The sequence below is a fragment of the Phyllobates terribilis genome, unplaced genomic scaffold (assembly GCF_046119375.1).
Source record: "Phyllobates terribilis strain yellow unplaced genomic scaffold, ASM4611937v1 Scaffold_5__5_contigs__length_657084704, whole genome shotgun sequence".
NCBI classification, from domain to species: domain Eukaryota; kingdom Metazoa; phylum Chordata; class Amphibia; order Anura; family Dendrobatidae; genus Phyllobates; species Phyllobates terribilis.
The window spans coordinates 417,772,131-417,783,059 of NW_027362765.1; the positions used below are offsets into that span (position 1 = coordinate 417,772,131).

The window sequence follows — 10,929 nt, forward strand, 5'->3', positions numbered from 1 at the left end:
CTTCCTCTCTCTCTCTTACTTTCTCTCTCTCTCTCTTCCTCGCTCTCTCTCTCTTCCTCGCTCTCTCTCTCTTCCTCGCTCTCTCTCTCTCTTCCTCGCTCTCTCTCTCTCTTCCTCGCTCTCTCTCTCTCTTCCTCGCTCTCTCTCTCTCTTCCTCGCTCTCTCTCTCTTACTCGCTCTCTCTCTCTTACTCGCTCTCTCTCTTACTCGCTCTCTCTCTCTTACTCGCTCTCTCTCTCTTCCTCGCTCTCTCTCTCTTCCTCGCTCTCTCTCTTCCTCGCTCTCTCTCTCTTCCTCGCTCTCTCTCTCTTCCTCGCTCTCTCTCTCTTCCTCGCTCTCTCTCTCTTCCTCGCTCGCTCTCTCTTCCTCGCTCTCTCTTCCTCGCTCTCTCTCTCTTCCTCGCTCTCTCTCTCTTCCTCGCTCTCTCTCTCTTCCTCGCTCTCTCTCTCTTCCCCGCTCTCTCTCTCTTCCCCGCTCTCTCTCTCTTCCCCGCTCTCTCTCTCTTCCCCGCTCTCTCTCTCTCTTCCCCGCTCTCTCTCTCTTCCCCGCTCTCTCTCTCTTCCCCGCTCTCTCTCTCTTCCCCGCTCTCTCTCTCTTCCCCGCTCTCTCTCTCTTCCCCGCTCTCTCTCTCTTCCCCGCTCTCTCTCTCTTCCCCGCTCTCTCTCTCTTCCCCGCTCTCTCTCTCTTCCCCGCTCTCTCTCTCTTCCCCGCTCTCTCTCTTCCCCGCTCTCTCTCTCTTCCCCGCTCTCTCTCTCTTCCCTGCTCTCTCTCTCTTCCCCGCTCTCTCTCTCTTCCCCGCTCTCTCTCTCTTCCCCGCTCTCTCTCTCTTCCCCGCTCTCTCTCTCTCTTCCTCTCTCTCTCTTCCTCGCTCCCTCTCTCTTCCTCGCTCTCTCTCTCTCTTCCTCGCTCTCTCTCTCTCTTCCTCGCTCTCTCTCTCTTCCTCGCTCTCTCTCTCTTCCTCGCTCTCTCTCTCTTCCTCGCTCTCTCTCTCTTCCTCGCTCTCTCTCTTCCTCGCTCTCTCTCTTCCTCGCTCTCTCTCTCTTCCTCGCTCTCTCTCTTCCTCGCTCTCTCTTCCTCGCTCTCTCTTCCTCGCTCTCTCTTCCTCGCTCTCTCTTCCTCGCTCTCTCTTCCTCGCTCTCTCTTCCTCGCTCTCTCTTCCTCGCTCTCTCTTCCTCGCTCTCTCTTCCTCGCTCGCTCTCTCTTCCTCGCTCTCTCTCTCTTCCTCGCTCTCTCTCTCTTCCTCGCTCTCTCTCTCTTCCTCGCTCTCTCTCTCTTCCTCGCTCTCTCTCTCTTCCTCGCTCTCTCTTCCTCGCTCTCTCTTCCTCGCTCTCTCTTCCTCGCTCTCTCTTCCTCGCTCTCTCTTCCTTGCTCTCTCTTCCTCGCTCTCTCTTCCTCGCTCTCTCTTCCTCGCTCTCTCTTCCTCGCTCTCTCTTCCTCGCTCGCTCTCTCTTCCTCGCTCGCTCTCTCTTCCTCGCTCTCTCTCTCTTCCTCGCTCTCTCTCTCTTCCTCGCTCTCTCTCTCTTCCTCGCTCTCTCTCTCTTCCTCGCTCTCTCTCTCTTCCTCGCTCTCTCTCTCTTCCTCGCTCTCTCTCTCTTCCTCGCTCTCTCTCTCTTCCTCGCTCTCTCTCTCTTCCTCGCTCTCTCTCTCTTCCTCGCTCTCTCTCTCTTCCTCGCTCTCTCTCTCTTCCTCGCTCTCTCTCTCTTCCTCGCTCTCTCTCTCTTCCTCGCTCTCTCTCTCTTCCTCGCTCTCTCTCTCTTCCTCGCTCTCTCTCTCTCTTCCTCGCTCTCTCTCTCTCTTCCTCGCTCTCTCTCTCTCTTCCTCGCTCTCTCTCTCTCTTCCTCGCGCTCTCTCTCTCTCTTCCTCGCTCCCTCTCTCTCTCTTCCTCTCGCTCCCTCTCTCTCTCTTCCTCTCGCTCCCTCTCTCTCTCTTCCTCTCGCTCCCTCTCTCTCTCTTCCTCTCGCTCCCTCTCTCTCTCTTCCTCTCGCTCCCTCTCTCTCTCTTCCTCTCGCTCCCTCTCTCTCTCTTCCTCTCGCTCCCTCTCTCTCTCTTCCTCTCGCTCCCTCTCTCTCTCTTCCTCTCGCTCCCTCTCTCTCTCTTCCTCTCGCTCCCTCTCTCTCTCTTCCTCTCGCTCCCTCTCTCTCTCTTCCTCTCGCTCCCCCCCTCTCTCTCTCTCGCTCCCTCTCTCTCTCCCTCTCTCTCTCTCGCCCTCTCTCTCTCCCCCTCGCGCCCCGTCTCTCCCCCTCGCGCCCCGTCTCTCCCCCTCGCGCCCCGTCTCCCCCCCTCGCGCCCCGTCTCCCCCCCTCGCGCCCCGTCTCCCCCCCTCGCGCCCCGTCTCCCCCCCTCGCGCCCCGTCTCCCCCCCTCGCGCCCCGTCTCCCCCCCTCGCGCCCCGTCTCCCCCCCTCGCGCCCCGTCTCCCCCCCTCGCGCCCCGTCTCCCCCCATCGCGCCCCGTCTCCCCCCCTCGCGCCCCGTCTCCCCCCCTCGCGCCCCGTCTCCCCCCCTCGCGCCCCGTCTCCCCCCCTCGCGCCCCGTCTCCCCCCCTCGCGCCCCGTCTCTCCCCCTCGCGCCCCGTCTCCCCCTCCCCCTTGCGCCCCGTCTCTCCCCCTCGCGCCCCGTCTCTCCCCCTCGTGCCCCGTCTCCCCCTCCCCCTCGCGCCCCGTCTCTCCCCCTCGTGCCCCGTCTCCCCCTCCCCCTCGCGCCCCGTCTCCCCCTCCCCCTCGCGCCCCGTCTCCCCCTCCCCCTCGCGCTCCGTCTCCCCCTCCCCCTCGCGCTCCGTCTCCCCCTCCCCCTCGCGCTCCGCCTATCAGTGAGCTCCACGTCCCCTTCTTGCTTACCAGGCACAGCACCATACATTTTGTAGTGGCTTATTTACAGCAGGGTTTATTTTCATTTTGCTTCTTGTAGGTTTTTCTGATTCATGGCCATTGTGAAACATGCATTTATGTGCAGCATGTATACCAACTTAAACCAAGCTCAAATTTCATGTTTTTTTATTTTGTAGTGGCTGTGTCTGGTATTGCAGGTCAGGCCTCAGATTACTGATTCTGATTAAAGCGCCATCTTTCTCACCTTTCAGAAGCCTATAGTTCCCCTTCACCTTCCTGAAGATTCTCTGATCACCATAAAACAGTAACTAATAGAAGAAGGGGGGTGAGGGAGATGCAGCTGCAGTATGTGGTGGCGTGAGTCTGCTTGCAGTGAGGGGGGGGGGAACAGAACGGGTTTTTTCTCACAGTTCACCTCTAATTTTTCTCATTTCCAGACCTCAATTTGCTTCTGTTATAATGATATTTTTCTTGATAGGCACTAGAGGAAGAATTTGCAAGAAAACTTCAAGAACAAGAAATTTTCTTCAAAATGAGCGGAGAATCTGAATGCCTTAACCCCACGACGCAAAGTCGGATTTCCAAGTTCTACCCCATACCAAGCATGCATTCAACCGGGTCTTAACCCACATCTGTTTTACCGCTTGTTTTATATGTTTTATCTCAGCCATGTCACTTTTTGAACTTTTTAGAAAAAAAGCATGAGTAGACTTTTATTTTATTTTTAATTTTTTTTTTCTTAAACTGTTTTTAGGCTGTTTTTTTTTTTCTGGTGTTTTACTTCTTTTTTTTATGATATATAAATATATAAGTTGCTTAATCTAAATTAAATCAGTTGTATTGTTTGTACAGCGAGGACACGAGGCCGCCGGCGAGAGGCGCTATGCAGTATCTTGTGTTGAGCGTAAAAGTTACAAAAATTGGCCATATTTTGTATAATATTTAATATGCAAAAGAAATTGTTTTCATATGAAGGTTAATATCAAAAGTTTCGTTCAATTTTCATATCGGATTAGATGCATGGATTAGATAACTTGTGAATTTCAGTATCACATTATTTTAGTTTTATGTTTTTGGGGCCCTGATTTATAGGTTACTATAGGACCATTCACTGCTGATATCAAACTGTTATGCTGGATTATGTTGATCTGGAGTATATTGTTATGGAATCTGGGGAAACCAGTAAGACCTAAAGGGCATTTTCCCCATAATGAAAAATTGCCACCCGTGTCCTGATTGATTTCGCTTTGACTTCTGGATGGCCGATCTTATACATATGATATAGCTCATATACTTGTATATTACAAAGTGAAAGCTAAATGTGGTCCTGTATAGGAGAAGTCCTAATTTTCCTTCGTAGACCCAGACCCTACTTTGCGATAATTTTGCTGCAGAGCTGTATTGCACATGCTCGGTGTCATCACAAAGTCAAATGCTTTACGATGGCTGATCTCCTCACTTAAACATATGATTATACTTGTATCGCTTGTATATTACTAAGTGGAAGCTAAATGTGGTCCGGAATAGGAGAAGTCCCACTAGACATTTTCCTTTTCTAGACCCAGACTCTCCTTCTATGCAAGCAATGTACCTTGTGATAATTTTGCCCCAGGCTGCAGACATGTGGCACATGCTCGGTGTCATCACAAAGTCAGATGCTTTACGATTGCCAAGTAAATAAGAAATTACCTGGCAAAAATTGATAAAAATTAGCAAAACTAGTGTGTCAGATCCTACGGTGATCACAACATGCAATAACCATGGAGCGCATTCCTTAAAGGGGTTGAACCAAGGTTGCAATTTCACAGCTTAGGTGATAAGTTGCAATCTTGGTACAACCCTTTTAAGGTATCGATGCTTTTTCACTTCCAGTCTTGCTTCCTAGTCCTGTAACCCATAACCAATAGAGATGAGAATTTTGCTTTCTTGTTGCTTTGGCATGGCACCCCCGCGACCTTGTGATATTGGGGGGCTTAGTAAACACTGAAGGTGTCGTCTAGGATGCCGGGCACAGAAATGGACACTGGCACTGGCGACTGGACCTCAGACCAGTTCAGTGAGGGATAAAATTGCTCATTGATGTCTGCTTATTGATTTGCGTGACTCGGTCCAGGGACCATGTCAGCCATCTGTGGCTGTCAGATGAGAGCCTTCTTACCTTCCAGCATCCGCTGCTCTTCTTTTGATTAAAAAAATAAAAGCTAATGAGATGAACTGGAATATAAGCTGGTATACATGTAACGAGTAGGCGCATGTTCACACTGCCCACTAAATAGACAAAACCCAAGATAAAAACAAAATGAGCAAATACCCTGCAGTAAGTAAATAAGTAGCAATATTGCATGAGTATAACATAGGGTACTTAGTTAACATAATTTTGATTTAAAAAAACGTAAAAGCCACCCTACCATGTCAAGATGACCCTATTCGGGACTGTCTTAACCTCCAGTATTTAAACCTCACTGTGCAAATAAGGTCATGGCCTTCCTTTTCTTTGAACTGGGCATTACATTTATATTCGCTCTCCATGGCTGGGTGTCCAATAGTCGGGGTCTCGGTCCTGCTCGGCCGTTATTCACATTTACGCTATATGACATATGGTAATGTTTTAATACTAAAGGTTAGGACCATCCTGAGTAGGGTCACCTTGACGTGGTGGGATTGCTTTTACATTTTTTTTAATCGAAATTATTTTAACTAAGTACCCTATATTATTTTCAGGCACTATTGCTGTCTATTTACTGTAAGGGTATTTGCAAATTTTTTCTTATCCTAGGTTTTGTCCTTTTGATTAGTTGGCCTGGTGCAATGTCACATGTGACTCACGCTGCAACAATGACGCCACACCAGGCCAGCAGTTCTCAGGTCTCCCGTCTGCTGGCAACAGATTAGTGCCCTGGCCGATGGGACCTGGTTTTGCAAATCCAATCACACTGTCTTTACTAATAACCATTACTATTCTATTTAACCCCTACTAGGTCTGATAAATCCCTGTTTCCTTGAAATTACTTTTTTTTTTATTTTTAGTACCTTTTTGGGTGGTGTAGATACATCATTGGTCAATTTAAGGGCAGAGGTATTTTGTACACAGCTTCCAAAGGGAGCATTGCACGTGGTGCACATTGCTTCTATGAGAGCATACTTTGCGTAGCAGCATAATATGATATTAAATCCGCTAAACACTGTTAGCGCCGAGACCGGGTGCCCGAAACTTGTGAAAAATTTGCAGTGGGGACACTTTGCAGAAATATTGGTCTGGCGCTATGCCCCACTTATAGAGCTCTCCTCAAAGTGTTATGCACTAGAAATTCAGTTATAACTTAATGGGGTTTTCCGATCACAAAAAGTGATGACCTATTGATTGCACATGCCTTCACTTTATGATCGGTGGTTGTCTGACCTCAGGGACCCTAGCTGATCACACACCAGTGCTGCCTTCCCTTCACTGTGCCCCCAGGAAACTACAGCTCGTGGCCGCAATTCAAGTGAAAGCCGGGAGAGTGTTTTTGGAGACACGGGACTACACCAGCGATGTGCCCCCTGCATTCTTAAGATTATTGATTATTGATTGGGTGGGTGGTGGGGTCAACTTCATCACTTGAACACTTTGTCAGGATTTTCTCATCTGAAAGGCAAGCTTGGCATGTCAGAGTTAGGACAGTTCTAAACCATCCATTCTCCTCTGGGAAATTAAATAGAACTCTAGCGCCACCAAGAGCCTCTCACCTAGCTAAATAAGATCTCATACTTTGCACTGATGAGAGGCAACACCCTGAAACACAGTATCTGAAAGTTGAGATTCTGGTTTGACTTTTATCCTAAATCATATTGCAAGGCTCATTAAAGAGTCGATATTGACTTTTACAATCGCTGCTTCCAATAGATGGCGCTAGAGTTCTAGTCCTCTTCCTCTCTGAAGAGACAATTTGCATATTTAATTTCCCAGAGTAACATGCACAGCTTATAAGTCTCCTCACTCTGACATGCTAGGCTTGGCTTGTCACTCTCCACAAGAAGAAACGTTATCCCTTAGACCTTATCTCAAAGGAACGCTCAATGCCCCTTCTTCTCATGCGTTATGTCCCTTTAAATTGTGCTCGTCCCCAACATGGATGGCAGGAGACCACTTATGCTAAAAACTAGTGATGTCGCTGTATGCGTGGTGTCGTCGCTGTGTGTCGGTGACTGGTTTGCATTGGTTCATTATTTAAGACTTAGATGGTAAAAGAAAAGTTTTGCTCGTGTAATTTGCAGAGATAAGTGTCATATTCTTGTCAGTATTACTATTTTTTTTATTCTCTTATTATCCTGGAGTGGTTTCCATTTTGTCACGGTTTTGCTCTTTAAACAATGCCAAGGTAGCAGCAGGAATACACGAGCGCAAGACGACCTGAAGATCAATGATTTTTTTCAGAAGTAAAATATTTACGATTTCAGAAGTAAAATACAATGAAAGTGTAATAAAGAAAGGAAAACTTTCATTTTACAAAGTATAATAGGTAAAGTCATAAGACCATTATATAGATAAAATACACCTTTACAAAGAAATTGTGCGTCAATGAAATCGGAATGAGCATCTTAACGAAACATATACTGTACGTCGGTCGTAGTTTATATGGGCATTATAACAAGTGTAAAGTATTGACTTAGGACCGAAGTGGAAAGGTTAGGGAGGAAAGAAAAGAGAAAGAGGAGGAAAGGAAGGGGAAGAGAGGGAGAAAAAAAAAAAAGAGGGAGGAGAGGTGAAGGATGATCAGGTATGTCCAGTTTCACCCACTCAAATAAAACGCAAAAGTTGTACATTTTTCAATAATATTAAATAAAAGTTTGTCCTCTTAAAAAAAAAAAAAAAATGAAATAAAATTAATATATATGGTACTACTGCGTCCATAAGAGTGTGAGCTAATTCATTGTTTACCTTGTAAGTAAAAAAAAAAGTTATGTTTTTGGGAAAAAAGAAAAATGTCCGTGGCGGAAAGGGGTTAATACATACAGTAGAAAAACATTTTTACTATTAACGAACTATTATTTATTTTTCATTTTTTTTAAGTGAGCTTTTCTGTAATAAAGGAAGCGTCCCTCTAAAAATATAATATTTTTAGGGAGTGATGGGGCAAAACAGAGTAGAAGCTTTATTATCGCAGGTTTTCGTTTCTCCTTTCCTTTCAAGCTTCAATATTCCTCTTTTTGTGGAGGAGGTCGTTACAATTATTACAGTTCATTTATATTATCTTATGACTGTAATGATATAGCACCCCTAGAGGAAGGAGGATAAAAAAAAAAAAAAAAATTGCGGTAGCTTGGTTTCAGAAAGTTGAGAGTTATCGGCGTGCTCCGTGCCATCCTGGGAAATGTACTACATCGTTATAAACCCTCCATGGTTTTTCAATATTATATTTTATATAATGGCCATGTGACTTCTAGTATCTGAATATATCTTTTTTTTTTCGTTCCTGTATCCTATCAGCTTGGTTATCATTCATAAAAGAAAAAAAAAATTGTACCCTCTTCCCCCCACAATACACTTTGGAAACATTTCCTTTAGCCAATCCTATGTTTGCTTTTCTCTCCCAAAAAGAATAAGTGATTCAGAAACTTTTTATTTTCTGCTGTTTTCAGAAATCTCGCCAAATATACTATATATAATTGGTTAATAAGTTGGGAATTGAGAGTTACCCGGCATTCATAATGTGTGATATCTATTGCAGATGTTGCAACAATTGTCATGTTCCTGAACTTGAATTTTGCCCAATGTGTCCTTTTTCTATAGCTCCTATAATTACTGTGTGGCCAGTAATTGATCTCAGAAGCTTTACTGCCGATAAGAAGCACATTGGAAGAAAAGCTCCCTGTAAATTGAACTATACTGTAAATAAATCACATATACTGTACATACTTCCGTGTCCCGAGTTTATGCTTTTATTAGTGGGTTTGGCTCTTATATGCTTCAGGGTTCACTCACATCTGCGTATCAAATCGGCGAGTGAAATGTGAGAAAAAATTGCGTTGCAGTCACACCAATGTTATTAAATCAGGCAGTGTTCATCTATCATGGGTGTGTCAGATGTTGCAGACATTCTGCAGCTGGTTGCAGAAGGTCACTTAGTTTGGCATTACAGATGCCTTCTTAAATCTGTCTTACTTTAGGACCCAGCAGCTACCTCCCTCCAGCTCTGGTTGACACACTGGCCTGGGTGTTTAAATACTTTCAGTTTGCTGTAGGGAGGAGCCAGTGATAGTCACATGTTCTTTTGTGAAGGCTTGGAGCTATTGCAGTCGGATTACTTCTTCTTTGGTGCTCTGGGGGTCGTTTGGTGTAATCTCACTGAAGTCTTTTCAAGCTAAGTTTCTCCCCCCTGTGTTTGTCTCCGTTGTTGTCTTTAGTTTATAGTGGGGACTGACCAGTGCTCACCCCCCCCTTCCCTATCCAGGGCCTAGCTCAAGGGATATGTAGGGCTTAGGTTTCCTGTTCGGTGATTGGTGAGGAACCAATATAGGGACGGTAGGAGAGACAGGGTAATATCAAATCAGCCTAGGAGGTCTCCACTCCCCCTTTCCCTAGTTTCTGGGCTCTCTTCCCCTCATCCCTTCGTGTTGCACTTTGTCTTTCCTACACTGTGCGTTACATCATCTGCAAGTTTTTGCTCACCTGGAATTGGGGTGAGGAATAAAATCGCAGCATGCTGCGTATTGCTGCTTATAACTGCCGAGACTCACCAATGCAAGTCAAAGGGTGCGAGAAAAAAATCGCACGGCACACAGACCATGCATGTGCCGTCTGACTTTTACGCACCCATCTCATAGGAAACCCCAGTACAGTAAATTCACAGCGTGACCCATCAGGATAGAAATAGGTGGGATAAGTGAGATATATAATTAGTGCTGTGTGTGTGTAGTTTAATGTTCATGTATTTAGCTAATAAATATAAAATGAAATGAAAAAAATGGCGTGGGGTCCCCCTTATTTTTATTACCCATCTGAGGGAAAGCAGACAGTTGGGGGCTGGCATTATTATTCAGGGAAGGGGCAAATATCCATAAAGGCTCCCAGCCTGTTAATATCAACTCACAGCTGTCTGCATAGTCTTTACTGGTTATTAAAAAGGGGTGACCACCCCCCCCACCAAACAAAAAAAATGATTTGGGGTCCCCCCTATTTTTTGCTTAGCCTTCTTTGATTATTAGACATCTGCGGGTTGATATTAATAAGCTGGGAAGAGGCCATGGATATTGGCCCCATCCCAGACTACTAACACCACCTCAGCCACCCCAGAAATGGCGCATCCATTGAAGGAGCCAATTCTGGAGCTCTTCCCTCTTGCCCAAATGCGTTGGCAAGTGAGGTAATGGTTTTGAGGTTGATGTCTGCTTTGTAATGTTCGCTGACGTCATGCCCAAAAAATCAAATATTCCAAGGCTGTCTGCTTTCCCTCAACACTGATTATATATCTCACTGACCTATTTCTATCTATTTATATCTGTATATTAGATTGTTTTATTACTTAAAAAACTAGCTTGAAATGACATAGAGAATTACTGTATGTAAAAGCTGATGTTAAGAACGCATTTCATACGGATTGCTAGGTGAGGAAAAAACACATGACACTTGCCTGACACTTTCCAACTTTTCTGGCTGAAAATCTCAGCTACTTTATATGCGCAGATGTGAACATACCCTTATACTGCCTGAGAGGTGGCAGCCTTTTATTGTGTCTTCTGGAGTCGCAATGTTATAAAAGTTCCAGAAATTCTGAACACAAAGCAACTGTTGTCTTAACCACCCCTAAATTCATTCCATAGTGCCAGCCATTAGGTGTGTCCTTTCTAATTTACTGTCCACTGCCTTTTGTCAAGTGTAATCAGTCATTAGCAGCAAAGGTGTCAAGCCGGATTAAAGGAAGTGGAGGCGGGTATTTGTCTCTCTGCTCCTGCTTTCCTGTCTGGCAAGCTGCATATAATTTATGGGTTAAGGGTAATTTTAAGGGTAGGTTAATTTTAACATTAAGAGATAGAATATCCAAAGAAAATCAAGAAAATCACATTGTATAAATTAGATAAATTTATTTTCATTTTTCAGTGAGAAATAAGTATTTTTTGACATGCG

General features: G+C 45.5%; 1 protein-coding gene across 2 annotated transcripts in view; it reads left to right on the plus strand.

Moving 5' to 3' along the window:
- The window catches only part of SLK (STE20 like kinase), a 69,455-nt gene extending 61,777 nt beyond the window's left edge, over positions 1 to 7,678 (plus strand). For both annotated transcript variants that reach the window (XM_073685173.1, XM_073685174.1), the window contains one exon: positions 3,304 to 7,678. In XM_073685173.1, coding sequence (XP_073541274.1) covers positions 3,304 to 3,450 — 147 coding nt within the window. In that variant the 3' untranslated portion in view covers positions 3,451 to 7,678. The remainder of the gene's footprint in view (positions 1 to 3,303) is intronic.
- Positions 7,679 to 10,929: the final 3,251 nt, after the last annotated feature.